Below are 19241 nucleotides of genomic sequence, written 5' to 3'. Positions count from 1 at the left end.
ACACCATTTGTTCCCTTAGCGGCGTCGTAATAAAAGCTCTACAGAGCATATGTTTGTTGTTGACGATTGTACACAACGTTAAATAAAGATTATTATTATTATGATATTATATACATGTATCACAATATTTTTGCCCACAAAATTGTCAACCTTTGGCCTTTTTCACAAATTTGCTCTGTAATATATGGGAGAAAAAAATCACATTCCAAAGTGACTAGATACAATACCTTTTATATTGGCATTTGTTTCCAGAGTAGACTATTTACACGGTTAGATTCATAGATTCATTGGCAACAGAAAAAGAACAAGAGGCCCATGGGCCTTAACGGTCACCTGAGTCCTACAGTATTTGTTTTTGATGTTAAAATATGTACCAATTCGAGTAAAAAATAGTTAAGTATAATGTTAACTTAACTTTGTCAGGACCATGAGCTGATCGTTCCTAGACCAATTTTAAGTGAGATCGGCCTATTAGAACTTGTTTTTAAGTTTGAAATAGGTATTTACAAAATAGCGGCTATGGCAGCCACATCATATTTCTGATTGACCCGAAAAATAACAACACTTTGTCAGGACCATGATTCGATCATTCCTACAAAGTTTCAGTTCAATCAGCCAAGTAGTACTTTACTTTAAGTTTGAAATAGTTTTTCAAAATGGCGGCTGTGGCGGCCATATTGGATTTCTGATCGACCTGAAAAATAACAACACTTTGTCAGGACCATGAGGCGATCATTCCTACCAACTTTCAGTTCAATCGGCCCAGCAGAACTTGACTTTAAGTTTGAAATAGGTTTTCAAAATGGCGGCCGTGGCGGCCATATTGGATTTCTGATCGACCCGAAAAATAACAACACTTTGTCAGGACCATGAGGCGATCATTCCTACCAACTTTCAGTTCAATCGGCCCAGCAGAACTTGACTTTAAGTTTGAAATAGGTTTTCAAAATGGCGGCCGTGGCGGCCATATTGGATTTCTGATCGACCCGAAAAATAACAACACTTTGTCAGGACCATGAGGCGATCATTCCTACCAACTTTCAGTTCAATCGGCCCAGCAGAACTTGACTTTAAGTTTGAAATAGGTTTTCAAAATGGCGGCCGTGGCGGCCATATTGGATTTCTGATCGACCCGAAAAATAACAACACTTTGTCAGGACCATGAGGCGATCATTCCTACCAACTTTCAGTTCAATCGGCCCAGCAGAACTTGACTTTAAGTTTGAAATAGGTTTTCAAAATGGCGGCCGTGGCGGCCATATTGGATTTCTGATCGACCCGAAAAATAACAACACTTTGTCAGGACCATGAGGCGATGATTCCTACCAACTTTCAGTTCAATCGGCCCAGTAGAACTTGACTTTAAGTTTAAAATGTAAAATGTTAACGGACGACGGACGACGACGGACGAAAACGGATAGCAATAGGTCACTTGAGCTAAAGCTCAGGTGACCTAAAAATGCAATTGCAAGATTGGGTTTCGAACTTGGTACCTCTGAACTCGAGACATTTGCTCTAACCAATGGGAGCTTCTAGATTTAATAACATCTGTAAAATATGATATGGGAATAGAGATTCTATTGGTGGACTTAGACATGTATATTTAAATTCTCTGTAATAGCACTCTTCCCCTGCTGTACACTCTCCCCAATCAGAGGCCAGTCTACAGTAAACTTGTCATTGGGCACTGTCATGATGCAAGTGATCCTGGAAAGATTAATATTCACCACATACTTTCTTATAAGGATATTTCTATAAATATTGACAAAAATATATTGTGTTTTTCTCGTTAATAAAAAATGATTGTCCTACATCTGTCAACATTCCCAAACCACAAGTACTTTTTAGCCCACCATCATCTGATGGTGGGCTATTCAAATCACCCTGCGTCCGTGGTCCGTCCGTCGGCCGCCGTCCGTCGTCTGTCCGTAAACAATTATTGTTATCGGTATTTCTCAAGAAGTACTAGAGTGATCTTTCTTAAATTTTATATGCATGTTCCCCTTGGTACTTAGCTGTGCAAGGCAACTTCTGAGACTGATCAGATATACAACATGGCCGACAATCAGCCATCTTGGATTTTGATAGTGAGAGTTTGTTATCGCTATTTCTCAAGAAGTACTAGAGTGATCTTTCTTAAATTTTATATGCATGTTCCCCTTGGTCCTTAGCTGTGCAAGGCAACTTTTGAGACTGATCGGATAAACAACATGGCCGACAGGCAGCCATATTGGATTTTGATAGTGAAAGTTTGTTATCGCTATTTCTCCGGAAGAACTAGAGGGATCTTTCTTAAATTTTGTATGTAGGTTCCCCTTGGTCTTAGCTGTGCAGGGCAATTTTAGAGACTGATCGATAAACAACATGGCCGACAGGTAGCCATCTTGGATTTTGATAGTGAAAGTTTGTTATCACTATTTCTCGGGAAGTACGGGAGGGATCTTTCTCAAATTTTAAATGTAGGTTCCCCTTGATCCCTCGTTGTGTATGTTATATTTTGAGACTGATCATAAAAACAAAATGGATTAAAAGAAGAACTAAACAGATCTTTCTCATATTGCAATGATCGATTCTATTTCTTTCACATTAAGTACTGTACTAGTAAATATGTGAAATGACAAACTCACTTTGAACGTTGGCTTTCATACACATCAGTATTAAGTTTAGATCAAAAGTTACCTCAAGGTGCATTTACTGTTAACATGACTCGATAAAACCAATTAGAGGAAAGAGAAAAGATCCAACTGACAAAGAACTAATGAAGATGGTACAAAGGTGGGCGCCAAGATCCCTCTGGGATCTCTTGTTAGAGGATTGGGTGCTAAATAGAGAGTTTATGGTAATTATAGGACATGACTTAAACACAAATTAATCAACCATATGTCTTGATAATTAATAGATTTTATTACATCAAGACAACAACTCATTCAAACTTAAATAGATACATAAACCATTTTCATTTCCTATACCATTTTTTCAGCCATCCATTTACATATAAGTATGTAATTCATCTATCCATCTGGTCATGCAGCCATTTCCAATCATTCATAATGGTATTCATTATTTCACCTTTAATCATTTAAATATTTATGTTCATTCATACATTCGTTTATATAATTATATTCATCCACTCATTCTTTTCATAATTATTTATTCATTCCTGTTTGTTCTTTTCAATACATGGATATTAACACATATCGTTCATATATGCATACAAAACAAAACTCTTCCCGTGTTTTATCCCAAAGCAGACCTGATTACTTCTGAGGTTATCACACTATGGTTTGGCCAATTAGATCTGTTAACATTATCATCATTTTAACTAATACATCTCGCTATAACTGATAAGAAATTGATAATAAAAGATGTGCTCTATTTTTATCAATATCACAATGCCTTGGCCATTAAATATCATGTTGTATTTTTCTTTAAGAGAAACAAAACAATTTACACGGTTAGATTCATAGAGTGCATGAGATCATTGGCAACTTACCAGTTTTTTCTCAGTTGTATCTGAATAAATCCAAAACATCGGATGGTGTCGGCATATTCAGATTCAGCTGGAACATTGATGACATTGAACGACAAAATACGACAGTTTTTGGGAAACTGATGTCAACAGCATTTACAGAAGATACAGAAATACACTGAAAATAGTAAGTTGCCAATGATCTCCCTCACAGAAAATGTGACATGGAAACTGATGACACAAGAAAAAACAAAAAATCCTCTTCAATTCACCAATCACCATCCTGGGAATTCAGTGACATCTTCTAGTATAAAATCATCAGCCCAAGCAGTTGATGACATGAGTAAAGTCATCAGCCCTGGAAGCTGATGACATGAGTAAAGTCATCAGCCCGGGAAGTTGATGACATGAGTAAAGTCATCAGCCCTGGAAGTTGATGACGCCAAAGAGTGTCAGCACCATTTTAAGAGTGTCTGTCTGAGAGGAGAGGTTAGCACTGATAGCCTTATTATTGGCCATATCGTCCTCCAACTTAGTCTGGTAGATCTACAAAAGTCACCAAAACATGTCGTCTTCAAACAGTGTAATTCAATTTTAGCAAACAGGCTTAAGACAATGTGATGTACCTGGCATAACAATATCAGTGAAAATTGGCTTAACCGAAGGGACCAAATCACACAGAAATATTAAGTGGGCAATCTTGAATAACATGTGGTCATGCCTAAGTCCATACAAGGAAAGGTCATGCAGTAAAAACCCACTATCTGGAGTTGCCGTGTTCTTGAGCAAGACACTAATCATTTTCCCCACTCTGCCATGCAGGCAGAAAAGTATGATAAGTCTGGGTTGAGAATATTGAAAAGTCACTTTAGTAGTTCTTTATGCTTTAATTGAGCCATTGAAAACACAGACGCATAAGAATCAGAACATAAACAATTAAAGCCCCTCTACTCATCACACTTAGAGAGGCAGCTGGGGCCTGTTCCTGGTGGGGCGAAGGGGTACAAATAGGTATCGGTACATACTCTAGAATTGATGCATTCCACCTAAGGATGTTGCTCATCTGAATTAATTTGCTGAGGGTGTCTGAATGGTAGTAGAAGTATATAGCTAAGTAAAGATCCAGATTACACAGGCTTTCTGATTATGCAGGAGATTTATTTCAACAGTCTGGCAGTCCTACACCTCGTATTGAAGTCACAGGACTATTCTGCAGTATTTGCTGTATATGGGTCAGTTGAATCAACAGTCTGGCAGTCCTACACCTTGTATTGAAGTCACAGGATTATTCTGCAGTATTTGCTGTATATGGGTCAGTTTGATCACTCAGTTATGAGCATTTTGATAAAAATCTAGGATTCATGAAACCAATTTCATGCTCAAACTCAGATTCTGTGCTCAAGCCCAATTTCTTGTTCCGGTGAATACCATTTTAGATCTTAACACTTAACATTTTGGTTGTCTCGCATGATTTAAGTGAGTACAAAAAAGACAGTTTGAGCACATAATCCATCCTTGAGCATGAGAACGGTTTCATGTATACCAGAACAAAACTGACCTCAAGTAACCAATTCATCTCGGATAGGTATCTTACAAGAATAAGTCCCAGCAGGTTTAATTTTATCAGAAAGCAGGGGAGGAAACACTACTAGTGCAGACACAAAATCTGCTCTCTCAATTACACACACTTACATTGTAGTCGTATATAATTTTACTTCACAATTAATGTGACTTTCAAAATCATAGAATCAGTATGTGTGTTTCATAGGTGTCAACCTCTGAAATCTCTGATGAGGGAGATCTCCTTCATTCCAAATTTCCAATGAGGGAGAAAGTGCGTCAAACACAAGGGTGTAGATTTTGAGTTTGTGTGAGTTTGGATTTGAATGAGGGAGATTGGTAAATTTTTGTCAAAATGAAGGAGTCTCCCTCCTAACGAGAGACAGCATCACTTTACTCACCTTCAATTCATTTATTTGCTTATAAAGAGAAAGGTTTTCTTCTTGCATATTTTTTAAAGATTTTCTTATTTCTTGTAATTCAAGATCCCGTTCTACAAAAAAAAAATCATTCCTTAAATACAGTTTATCTGGCCAATGTGTCGAGAGGAGATATTTTGGCCACAGTATCATGTGCATTCTTTAAGCTAAGGATTTTTTTTAGTCAAGGTTTTTCCTTACCCCAAGTGTTTTGCTTTCCAATTCAAGAACTTAGTTCAGACAGATCGTAATAGTAGGGCTTACATTTTTTTTCTGATTTGAGTGAAACATGATACACACATATATACTGGTAGGTGTTGAGAATTGTTACTATAAAGCAAAATATTCTGAAAATATCCTGTTCAAATTATACCCTAAAATCCATTACCATTATATTCCTTAAATTTTAAAGTTGGTATTGCAAGAAAATGTAATTCAAATAACTCAAACATAAAAAATAAGTAACAAATCACATTAGCACTCCAGAATATTTGCTGGGCATTCTCACCATAATTGTCTTGTATAAAGTTCTGTATAAACCCGCCAATATCTAGGGGTGGAGACTCCTTTTCACCTACTGGGAGGCCATCTGAATGGTTACTGTCAGTACCCAGATCAGGTGGGACGGTTCTTTGTGTGGGTGATAGAGTCGAAGGTTGAGAAGCACTGATCATCTCTTTCTGCATCTCACCTGTAAAAAAATGTCTCAATTTATAATCAGGTATCTTTGAATACTGTAAAACATAACATCTCACCTGTAAAATAAAACATCTCATCTGTAAAATAAAACATCTCACCTCATTCAAACAGCCTCAGTTTATCATCAGGTATTGTAAATAATGTAAAACACAACAAACAGCCTCACTATGGGCAGATTGGTCAAATGGTTAACACTCCGGCCTTCCACGCAGGCGGCGGGGATTCAATCCCTAAGTTGTCATACGATGGATATTCAGAGCAACTGTTTTTCTCCTGCCCACACAACTCCAACAACCCAGGTGGAGTATAAATTGGTCTGGGGTGGATGTTGCGGTATCTGTGCTGCAGCATTCAAGTGAGGTGGCACTATAAATGATGCCGTTGGAAGCATGGCCCCACTACAAACAGAACACATTACATCTCCAGCACACACGCAGGCATACACACATAGGGAAATATTAGCCAGGTGGCATAGGAATAGTAGTTAGCGCCTAATAAGGCAGCTCCTGCAAATTCCTCAAAAATTCTATTTACATTATATGCTATTTGTTTAATTGTATATCTATGTACTGTAAAGTGCTTTAGAGTAGCTTATGTTAGCTAGATAGGGCGCTATTTCAAATGTTGTATATTATTATTTATTAATTTATCATCAGGTATTTCTAACTACTATAAAAGACAGTCTCAGTTTATATTCAGGTACATTGTATCTGTATATACTGTAAATCTAAACAACTCACCTGTACAACAGGTACATTGTATCTGTAAATACTGTAAATCTAAACAACTCACCTGTACCACAAGCTACATAACATGTCATCTTGACTCACCTGCCATGTTCTGAACGTGTTGTCGCCCTAACATGTGTTCCTTTTTGTTGTGTAGTGAGCTGAAGTACTTGTCACAGATTCTGCAGTACAGATCATTCAGGCCATCCTCCTGTCAGATCAAACAGTAAGATAAATTACTAAAAACTTTTGTAAAGTTCTGAAAAAGCAAAGCATTGTACACTGTGTTATGAAATGGAGCTCATCAATCTCATTTCAGCAGGGAAGGAAAACAAGCTATTAACCTTTCTATATCCAAAAACTTGTAATATGATGACCTTAAAAGAGGAACCATGAAAAGTTTATATGTCTGTTAAACAAAATCTCTTCAGGAACACTCTGCACAAGTAAACCCCGACTCCAATGATTTCCCACTCATTCTGTGCCCTGGTACCCGGTTACATGTATCTGGACTAAGGGTCTGCTAAAACCACACTGACTAGTGATGTTACAAGTTGGTATGAACATTCAATTATTTTTTCTGTATTAAAGAATTGATTCTTCAGACAACCTTGGAGTGAGGATAACATAATGACCCAGAATACTTCCTTTATGATGGTGGGTGATATTTCTACCAAGTTAATATTAAATGTTTCAATTAATATGCTCCATGACATAAAAAAATGTCTTTAGATTTGATATCTGACCCTTAATTGTGACCTTGATCTTCAAGCAAGTGTCCCAGTAGCCTACGTCTTACAGTCTAGTGTTGCTATGTATACTCTTACTGTCGTGGAACGTTCTATTCAAGTTAATTCATGTAAGTAGTGATAAGTAAATCAATTGAGGACCCTGTCAATTTATATAATTAAGCAATAACTTCTGTACTTCCACAACAGTAGATAATCAGTGGAAGTGTTTTATATTAGTAGACAGATTACCTCCATGTCTACAGACATCAGTTGAGAGTAGTTTTCCTCCGTCTCCCAGCCACCATCTTCTCCTGGAAAACAAAGGTAACCACACTTTATTTATGTTGTCATAATAATGTCTCATTTTGTTGAACCAAGTGTTATAAGTCCAGCAAGGCTTTGACCTTTAAGGGAAATTCCCTTGAACAGTTCACCCTAACTTTGACCTTTAAACCAAATTACCTTGAACAATTCACCCCCTCTTTGACCTTTAAACCAAATTACCTTGAACAATTCACCCTAACTTTGACCTTTAAACCAAATTACCTTGAACAATTCACCCTAACTTTGACCTTTAAACCAATTTATTTTGAACAATTCACTCTAACTTTGAGACCTTTAACCCAAATTACCTTGAACAATTCAATCTAACTTTGACCTTTAAACCAAATTACCTTGAACAATTCACCCTAACTTTGACCTTTAAACCAAATTACCTTGAACAATTCACCCTAACTTTGACCGTTAAACCAAATTACCTTGAACAATTCACCCTAACTTTGACCTTTAAACCAAATTTCCTTGAACAATTCACCCTAACTTTGACCTTTAAACCAAATTCCCTTGAACAATTCACCCTAACTTTGACCTTTAAACCAAATTCCCTTGAACAATTCACCCTAACTTTGACCTTTAAACCAAATTACCTTGAACAATTCACTCTAACTTTGACCTTTAAACCAAACTTCATTGAACAATTCACTCTAACTTTGACCTTTAAACCAAATTCCCTTGAACAATTCACCCTAACTTTGACCTTTAAACCAAATTCCCTTGAACAATTCACCCTAACTTTGGCCTTTAAACCAAATTCCCTTGAACAATTCACTCTAACTTTGACCTTTAAACTAAATTACCTTGAACCATTCACCCTAACTTTGACCTTTAAACCAAACTTAATTGAACGATTTACCCTAACTTTGACCTTTTAACCAAACTTCATTGAACATGTGCAATGAGGAGAATTTTAAATTGAATACAGTAATTCTGTAAAATATTGGTCTCCATGTATATCAGAATCTTACTTTCTCGATAATTCACTCTTCAGTGCACGTAAGAAAATTCCATTGAATGCTATTTTAAACATTTGCAGAATGCATTGATTTTAGACTGCTCAAATGTTCTGAAAGAGCTTTGTATAACATTCCAGTCACAACTGTAACAAATAGAATGGATTGGAGAATTGGATTGTCAACTTATATAATTTCTTATAATATATAATATATTAATATCATGCTAGTATCATATGTAAAGTATTGTAGGTCTCGCATTGGTCAGTGTATTGTATTGTACCATGAACCAAAAGCAGGTAAAAAGCATTTCAGTCATATTTATGAGTTTAAAACTTTTGTTCAACTTACAGCATTTTACTTTTACATAAAACAAAACTCCTTTATATAAATAAAAGTGCCCATTACCCCGATAATCCTGTTTCATTTGTTTACCTCTGATGCCAGCCTTCATTTTCTTTTTCTTGACTGTGCTTTGGTAAGTCTTCAGTTCTTCTTTGTATCTTTTCTTATCATTGTCTGCCTCGTCCAGGTATTTCTGTACAGCAAAGAATATATAAATGGAAAAAGTTGAAGTTGGGTCACTTTTATTTATCATGTTGGGAATGGTTTAGCTTGTTGGATCAGAGCTGTTTGTTTATGAAATAGGGACATCATGAACTTTCAGATTTCTGGTAAACCTTGAAATGATTCTAATATCTGGTAAATCACAGAAAATGTTACATTTCAAAGTAGACAAACTGTTTGTTCTTCAAATAAAAAAGCCCCATCAATATTTCAATGACAGAATAATATAATTGGAATTCCTGTCACAGACTAACTGTTGATAACTTGTTCTGGCTTTATTACTATTTTATTTTAAAGTCATAATTAAGATGACTTGCAAAGTCAGCAAAGCCACATGTGATGTGTGCACTAGGATGCATGGGGCTTTTAGATAGAACTGTGGTGATTTTCAGAATAATTTTGTCATATGTTCCACCAAAGCATGTATAATTACACATTTTCTGAAATTCTGAACCACAAAAATCATAGGTGGACTTTACCGTGAAATCGTGACTCCATTGTACTGTTCCTTTTGATGTCACAATGGTAAATGTTACATGTTACATACCAAAATATCACAACTTTATATGATATTGTGGTGACACTGTAATGCAGTTTAATTATAAAATAAATCAATACTCCATTGTTTCCTCATATTCCACCTGTTTTTTCTCTGCCAGCATGTTAGACCATTCCTGGCCCAGAATCTTGGTCACCTCCGAAAATGGTATTTCTGGATTACTCCCCTTGATCTCGTGTCGACGCTCTATAGCATACAGCAAATACCTAGAAAGGTTGAAAGAAATTAGTATAATTGACACACCATATTTCTCTTAATGAAGACTACAATTTACAAGTGTAGATGATTTCAAAAAGGCATGTTACATCACATATATTTTAGCAAACAAAGTTGAGGGACATTTCACTGTATGCACCAGTATATATGTAAATGATTTCAGTGAACAACTTTTGTGATATGTAAATGTATCACTATAATTATGATGATTCAAGAAATTAACAGAAATTGTTGATGGGAAAAACAAATGTACTTCTCATGAGTTCCACAAAAGAAATCTGCTGGAGTCCCAAGTACATGTAGCATTACAGATGAGAATAGAATTTCTTTCTTACTTTAGGATCAATATGGTCACCATTTTAGAAAAGTCTTTCATATTATCATAGACTACAATTGTTTTAATTGGGACAAAAATGTTCAATCTCACAAATAAAACAGAAACTATTAATCCAATTAGTTCGAAAGAGATACATTCCAATTGAAGATTTGTTAATCTACCTCAATAACAGACCCCTAAAGGTGACATAATTGTCGGTATGTTTCAAAAACAAAAATTGCCTTTGAAAGTGTAACACTCACCCAGAAGCAGGTGCCCGAGGAGTGTTGAAGTCAGGAGCAGGTTTGCGTCGCTTTCCCTTTGGCCAACCACCTCTCCTTTTCTGCTTAATCAAAAAATAATTAGGAAGACAGAGAATATGAAAAATTGTTATTTCCAGCGATTATCAAAAATATTTGGCACAGGCGATGTGAATTTGTCAGAAAAAGAACATCAATTTTGATAATTCATTAATTAACCAGGTATATTTTACATAAAAATATTGTTGAACTTTTATAGAAAGTTGAAAATTTGAAAACTGTATGTCTTGAAGGCCCCCGCCCTTGAAACATTGAGACTAAACTGATTAAGTGCCTGTGATAAGGACTAATCTATCCCAACTTCATGCACATGTCCATCACCAGAAACAGGAGAGACATGGATTATGTAGTAATCAGATGAAGGAAATCTTTTGACCTAAATCAGCGGCATGTGTAAAAATACAAAAAAAAAATACAAAAAAAATTAATGACATAAAGAAGTAAAAGTTACAAAAGATCAAAAGTCAATCTTACATCAATGATTAAACATAAAAAATCACATGATCACAAACCTTTTCTGCTGACTGGTCACTACTGGGTGAAGTACTGGGATGTGTGGACTTAGAGGTCAGGAGTTGGTCAGTCTGGAGTGTGTTTACTGACGTGTCATATGTGCCCTCACAAACAGCGACTCCCTCTCCTGGTGTAGGTGGTTGGTTGATGAGCAGAGTAGTTCCCTGGGACTCAACCAAGCCACTCTGTGTTAGAATCCCTGTCACTGAAAAACATATATATATGGCCTCAGGTGTAAAATCTACCTACTTTGTTTGTCAATGGGTGGAATTCGGCAAGTGTTAAACACTCTGGCATTCCATAAAGATAACTGGTATTTGATCCACGAAGTCATTGTAATATGATGGAATATTCAGACAGATTTTTTCTCCTGCCAACACAAATACAACACTGTTGGAATATAAATGGTTTGGAGTGGGTGTTATGGTGTCTGTGCTGTAGCATCAAGTGAGGCGACGCCGTAAACAAACTATGCCACCATGCCACCATTAAAATTCATACAATATACAGTCAATTCCATAATAAGTACATGTAATCCAGCTATTCCTTTTACTTTTTAAAGCCCATTTCACTTTCAATATTGTTTGCTTCATTTATGACAGATTTTAAAGGAATGCCTTCAGATACAAATAAATGTATGATACAAAATAAAATATCAATCTAGGCAACACATGTACGTGTTCCTTTTTGCTTAAAATAGGAAATTTAACACAATATAATTTATTTACTTGGTAATGCTGTTGTCAGGATTTGTCTCCCCTGTATGTCAGCATCTGTGTAGCTAACAGTACCCAGTGTATCACCATTCACTGACAGCAGCAGATTCCTGAATGATATATACAAACAATACTACTCATTCTATTGTACAGTTCTTGCATTACATGTATATATATATACTTTCTACTCAATTCCAATTTTTGTAATCTCACTCCTGATCCCAAAGTGTTTTCCTGTGAAGGGCTAAAGTATAAACAGCTTTAGTTTCCTTACATAACTGAAGTATAAGTGAGCACATGTTGATTACTGATAGAAAGAATGTAGAGAAAAAAATCTAATTTTTGTGACTGAGATTGAATTGACTGTAATTACATTTTGATTAAAGAACCAGCCGAGTGTAAAGGGTAAATTTGATTTCAAATTGTGGAATTTCAATACTCCGATTGATATAAACAAATGAAAATTGATAAGATCATTGATATAATCAAATTAAAAATGACAGTTCAGAAGAAAGAACATGAAAAAGTTTTACCCTCGTGATGTTTCGACCAGAACCAATCCTCCATGTTCTGGGAGAAGGGTGGCAGCTGTAGTCGTAGAGATGAGTGCTTCTCCTTGTTCACTCTTCACTGTGGGTCCTAAAGCATCCATAACCACCGGTTCAGTTACTGTAAGGACCGAGTGGTGTGCAGAGTTCCCATCTGATATGTTCAACATCTCATGGTGATCCATAATGATGTTGAGGATCTTCTCTGTACCAGCACAGTACACAGATTGTAAAGGTATTTAAACTACATTCTGCTCTCGGACAGAAAACTGAAATGTAAATATTATGGCATTGTATTATTAAACTGATGTTATTGCACCAAATATCATCATATTAATATGTAGCCTGACAGTTGCGGCAGACTTGGATTTGGAGCCCTTGGATGCTTCAGTATATCAGCTCAGCTACCTGTAGTCATAATGGTAACCTGATTAAAAACATGTGTAACAGGAGAAAAATAAATGTGCCGCCAGACCGAGGTTTATACGAACCGGGCAGGGACCCCCGAACACTAGACTGACGCTATACTAATAGAGCTATCTGGTCCCCAATGATTAACTCAGTTTTCCACTACATTCCACCTTTTTTAACAAAGTCTTTGACCAAAAGACACATAAGACCCTTTACCACCTTCCTTGGGTATATTTCATTGGGTATCAAATTTGTTACAGGAGAAAGAGAAATGAACGGTAAGAGCGGGGTTTAAATCCAGGACCATCCAAACTCAAGACAGACGCTCTACCAATTGAGCTATCTAGTCGCCAACGATCGACCCAGTCCAGTTCCACTACACATGCATTAAAATATATTCTTCCTTCTATTTTCTAAGCTTTCACTGTCAACCATTTCACCTACTGTACTTTTATGAACCAATTGGGTTATTCCCTGGCCAAGAAAAATGCAGTTTATCAACATATCATTTGGTATAATGTGTCTGCTGACAGGTGTTGGTTATTGGCATCAATTAATAATAGGACAAGGAGATGATTTATATTCTACAATGTAGCGAAACTGGACTGGATCAATCGTTGGCGGCCAGATAGCTTGATTGGTAGACATCCGTCTAGAGTTTGGAGGGTCCCGGGTTTGAACCGAGCAGTGCATTTTTCCTCTCCTGTTACAGTGGTGCCTGTGACCAACCCTTTTTTCAAGCATTTGGTGTATGCTAATGGCAAAGGGTTACCCAAACCTGGGGTGTTAATAGTTGTGTTTTTGCGGCCAAATACTTAGAAAACAGTGGGAGGAATCTAGCGAAACTGGACTGGGTTGATCGTCGGCAACCAGATAGAGCGTCGGTCTAGAGTTCGGAGAGTTCGGTGTTCAAACCCCGGTCTGGCCGTGCAGTTTTCCTCTCCTGTTACAATAATATTGATGTTATCAACTGTATACTTGTCTACATTACAAATTAAAACAACATTCATATATATATTTTCCATCACTTCAAATATTCTGGAATTATTAACATCAAGTTCTTTTTCTGAAGGAAAATACTTTAATCTGACATTTTCTGCAAAAAATTATTGTGATTTGACATTTTTTCCAAGAAAAAAAAAACATTGCTTTAAGCAAATGTTTCAAATATTTTACAATTTAGTAATAGGTCGACAGAGCTATATGGCTAAACAACCAATTCTATTGGACAAGGTTAATAAAGTTTGAATTCCTATTTCAAATAGTCGTCAAAAACTAATTCTGTACCTGTTTACGTCAAATAAATACGAGCACCGGCCGTTGTCCCAACTCAAAGTTTTCCGACTAGTCCGGAGCGTTGTGTATACACTATATGTACATTTAACAGTTGGACTATCCCATTAAATAACAGACGCGTATACCTTATATTAGACCAAAGTTAGTTGATAACCGTGTTAAAATTCGTTAAAATTGCATTACTTATATATACTCGGTATAATACTGTTATTCTCGGGCAATAGTCGTGAAACCGGAAATGATAATGGAGTGATGTCCCTTTAATTTGTTAAAAATTAAGGATTCGTTATCGATTTTCTTTTTATCTTTATTTTTTAAAAACTCACGTATAATGATATGGATTTACCAGAATATGTTAGATATACCAGTAAACGTGATAGTTAGAAATGAAAAGCATTTCAAAAGTTCTAATGACAATATAGTGTATAATAAATAAAGCAAATAGTATTTTCTAGGACTGATTAGAAGAACATTCACATATTCAGACGAACAAAATGTTCAAACTATTATTTAAGGCACTGGTAAGACCCAACTTTGAATACGCCTCTAGTGTATGGAGTCCTTATAAGATGAGGGATATCAAAATAATAGAAAACGTCCAGAGGCGGGCTACAAAACTCGTACCGGGGTTTAAAAATTTATCGTACCATGAACGCTTGCAGAGACTATTAAACCTACCAACCTCAGAACACCGAAGGAATAGAGGGACCTGATCAACGTATTCAAAATAGTGAAGAAGATTTATGATGAACGAGTCACGACAAATATATTCCAAATGGATACCACCAGCAGGACAAGGGGGCACTCACAAAAAAATATACAAAAAGCGCTGTAACCTACACATTAGAAAAAACTTTTTCAGCTTCCGCGTAGTAGATGCATGGAACAACTTGCCGCAAGATGTTATAGACGCAGAGGATGTCAAACATTTTGAAATTTTACTAACCTAAACTGGACAATCACTGGGAAAATACCAACAAATAATTAACTTAATTTTATATAGATGATAAAGGACATGTTAATTGTGCACCAGAAGTATATCATACTGTAAATATTGTAATATCAACTGATATGGACACAGAGGCTCACAGCCTGCGTCCATTATTTATCGTATTAAATAATTATAGACTTGCTTATGTCCGAGATACATGACTGGCCAAGCAAAATGTACCAGCAGATATATGTAGTAGTGTCATCATTTGTCATTATTACTTTTAATATATTTGGTATTTAGCTATACGCGTTCGTATGTAACGGAAATCAGCCTTCCGTGTAATTTTGTACGTAACGCATTGCGGCAAAACTTTTAGCGCGCGCACGGAAATAGCACGTCGTGTAAATGCGAGTATGGTACTGAGCGGATGTGATGTAATGTGTTGTAAACCTGTTTGTCCAGTACGTATTGTCTATGTATAGTATTCCTAGTGTTGAATGTTGGGGAGTTTACCTGGCGATATGGGCGGCCGTTTTAGGATAAAATGCCTAAACTACTTAAGTGCAAATCCTTAAAGTAAAGTGGTTTTATCCTAAAACGGCCGCCCATAGGCGCACTGGTCGCTTTGAACAGAGCGGCCAGAGCGAACACAACGAACACAGCTTATACTTGCACCTATATGTACGTATAGTACTTTACCTAGCCAGCATAGGAATTGAAAGAGGAAGCGAGCACTAGAGCCAAAGGCACTAAACGTAAGTACCCGTGTATAAATATTAGTCTAAATTATAGTATCTATTGAATAATATATTTAATTAATGTAATATTTTTGTTTACACGTAAAGTTAATAGTTTGAAAGTCTCTGTAAATTTAGAAATCGGGCGTGGTCAATTTAGTAGACAAGCGATTTCGAAGAATCAAGTTTTTAATATATATTGTTTCCTTTTCATAGTGTTTACACTGAACGAGTAAGACCGAGGACTCGACGGACTTTGTCCGAGAAAACCCTCTTCACATTGAAGAGGTGGGTATTTTATATATTTGTAATTATGCTGTATAATTAGATAAAGTGTAAACTGTAATTTCTATATAATATATAGATTGAATGTCACAGTTGTAAAATACATATTCAGCTATTGTAACTTATGTAACTGGCTACGGCCAGGTAGGTGTTTGACATGTTTTAGCTTATGTGATTGTAAGAATGTTACAATATGAATAGTAATATGATGTATTTCATGTTACATTTTTTTTACAAGTAATAAATTAAACTATAAGAAAATAACCCAGGAGTTGTCATGTATCCAGGATAAAGACGACTATTACATATATTTAATGCTCATAGATAATATGCCATTAAGTGCTTCAGATAGGTCTGGTCAAACGATAACTGGCTAACAGTTGTGTTGTTGTTCAAAACTGTGGCAATGTCATACGTATACATGAACACATATACATATAAATCATGTGTCACTAATTACTCAGGGGCGTAGATATCCCTCGTTACGAGTGGATTCATTTAGGAGCGGGTCCAGAGTTGATCCTTGGTAGGGGGACAAATAAAGGAGTGCAAGATGCAGTGTTTATTTTAATTTTACGTATGAATATTTTGTTGTTTTCACCTGCGTATCAACGTATAGGAAGCTACGTATACGCGCCTGCTGATTTAAGTTCACTTTGCTCATTTGATGAACGCAACTCAGACACAGCTACAGATATGGGGGTATATACTGGGGTCAACAGTTATTACAGTCAGTCAGATACCGACTTAATCAACACTGATAGAGGTGAACACCACAACCACGATACCAAATAAAACAGCGCACAATCTCGATTATGACTGACAAAAGTCAAACAAGGGATGCAGCTACTTACATCAACCTTTCTACTTTGGAAATCCAAGAAATATTGACTCAGAAAACTGATATAGGTACAAGACTAAAGCAAGTGACTGAACGGGAACAGAAAGTGAAAAAAACAAGAAACCAAACTTTCCGAATCCATCCGACAATTGATAGCCATACGTGGTCGTGATCATTAAACAGGTCAATGAGCTTAAAGCCTCACTCCTTCTACACTCAAGAGATGGTAGTTCAAATCAGATGCCCATACATTCATTTAGCCTACCCACCACACTGTACCAGGTATACAGACTATGGAAAGTCATATACTCTCCTTGAGACTGTCATCCTCGATATCCAGGTGTTATGCTCACTTTCGCTCTCTGCACCCCTGGAATATGTCATAGCAAAATTGAAGGCACGAACATAGCTGTTTGATTGGTCTCAGGCAATCGCTAGGATGATACCTGCCCTTTGAAGATTACAAAGGAGAGACGCCAAACTTCAAAGCCTGTCAATGTTTTTATCTTTACTTGACCGCGATATTCTTTTGATGTGCATCAAAGGATCGAACTAGTCTTCTTGTCTCATCAAAAAGGTGGTATACACTGAGCCTTCAATTTTGCTATGACATATTCCAGGGGTGTGGAGAGGAACGTGAGCGTAACCACTGGATATCGAGGATGTGAGATACGCTCTCACAGAATAGAATCCTCGACATAAAGAACCACGAGTCCATTTAGCCAACACTTTATGATACGGTGACACCAACTGCTCGTCCAAGCGATCCTACTGACACTCCACAATAGCCGCATCACGGGTCTCCATGAAGCTCCCAAAGAGTGTGGATAAAGGCTATCTTCTAGGCAAATGATAGATACAGCGTCCCAACATCAGAAATCCAATGCCCTCAACATAAGGTTCTATCAGGAACAAGTAGACAGGGACATTTACAAAATACAGGAACCATCAGCTATTCAAACCAGAAAAGAGCAGCTTTATTCTACTGAAGAAATACGTAGAGTGATCCGAACCTTAAATAGTGGAAAGGCAGCGGATGGCGCTAATATTATAACAGCTGAACATACAGGATCTGACATCCTTATTCCAAACAATGTACAGAGATGATGAGGACTTAAAGACCGGTTTCATCACTCCAATATACAAAAAGCAAGGGAAACCTATAACAGATTCCAACTCCTACAGACGGATAACTGTTTTGGAACATTTTTAGGAAAACCTTCGAAAACCCCACCTTGAACATAATGCAGGAAAACTTGAACAACATTTTAGCAGATTACAGAAAAGGTTTATCGAAGGGACCTCCCCTAAGTGAGCAGCACTCCTACTAACTGAATTCATAGCAGAGAATGTGGACACTAACAGGCCTTTCTATGCTGCCTTCTTGGATGCCTCGAAAGCATTTGACATTATATGGCATTCTTCCTTGCTGCGACGCCTTCTTCAATATGGGCTTACATCACAAGACTGACATTAATACGAGACCGGCACAAAACACCCTCATCCAATTTCAAATGGAGCAACCTATTATCACAAGACTTTACAGAAGAACAGGGAGTCCGTCAAGGAGGATGCTGGTTTCCAACATGTTACACAATGTTCCTAAACCCATTCCTAACTATACTGGAGAAGAATAACATGGACTTCAAAATTGGACATATACATATAAGTGCAGAAGACATGCTGTAACTATCGGATCACCTACACTATCTCCAAATGATGATGGACATCAAAACATACTATGCCGAAAAAGAACAATACACCATCAGTGCAAATAAGAGCAAAATTTTCTGCCTCAATGAACCACCTGAAGTAGGAAATCAAGTGCAAACATTTGGGGATTGACAGGACGTCAACTGCTAAAAACAAACTTGACAAAATCGCTGCAGAAAGGATCCACTCTGAAGCCAAAACAACCTACTCGCTTATGGGTGCTGGACTTCATGGTTACAGTGGCGTTTTTCCGAAAGAACTCATCCCAATGTGGATCTGTTATGTCAGATCAAGAATATTATATGAACTGGAAGCTGTCAAAAATGACAAAGACAATCTTAACACCTATCACAAACAAACCATGAAACATCTTA

General features: G+C 36.8%; 1 protein-coding gene across 1 annotated transcript; it reads right to left on the bottom strand.

The window, feature by feature from the left end:
• Positions 1-2894: 2894 nt before the first annotated feature.
• Positions 2895-14584, bottom strand: LOC110449627 (thymocyte selection-associated high mobility group box protein TOX-like). Its single transcript, XM_021496607.1, has 12 exons — positions 14349-14584; positions 12636-12919; positions 12115-12212; positions 11386-11591; positions 10817-10896; positions 10104-10227; positions 9331-9433; positions 7856-7917; positions 6978-7086; positions 5957-6139; positions 5431-5522; positions 2895-4015 (listed from the first exon to the last, which is right to left on the bottom strand). The coding sequence occupies exons 2-12, from the start codon at positions 12833-12835 to the stop codon at positions 3890-3892; spliced, it is 1383 nt and encodes a 460-aa protein (XP_021352282.1). The 5' UTR covers positions 12836-12919; positions 14349-14584; the 3' UTR covers positions 2895-3889.
• Positions 14585-19241: the final 4657 nt, after the last annotated feature.

Source organism: Mizuhopecten yessoensis, unplaced genomic scaffold (genome assembly GCF_002113885.1).
Source record: "Mizuhopecten yessoensis strain PY_sf001 unplaced genomic scaffold, ASM211388v2 scaffold4723, whole genome shotgun sequence".
NCBI lineage: Eukaryota > Metazoa > Mollusca > Bivalvia > Pectinida > Pectinidae > Mizuhopecten > Mizuhopecten yessoensis.
This window is presented reverse-complemented; position numbering and strand designations above follow the sequence as displayed.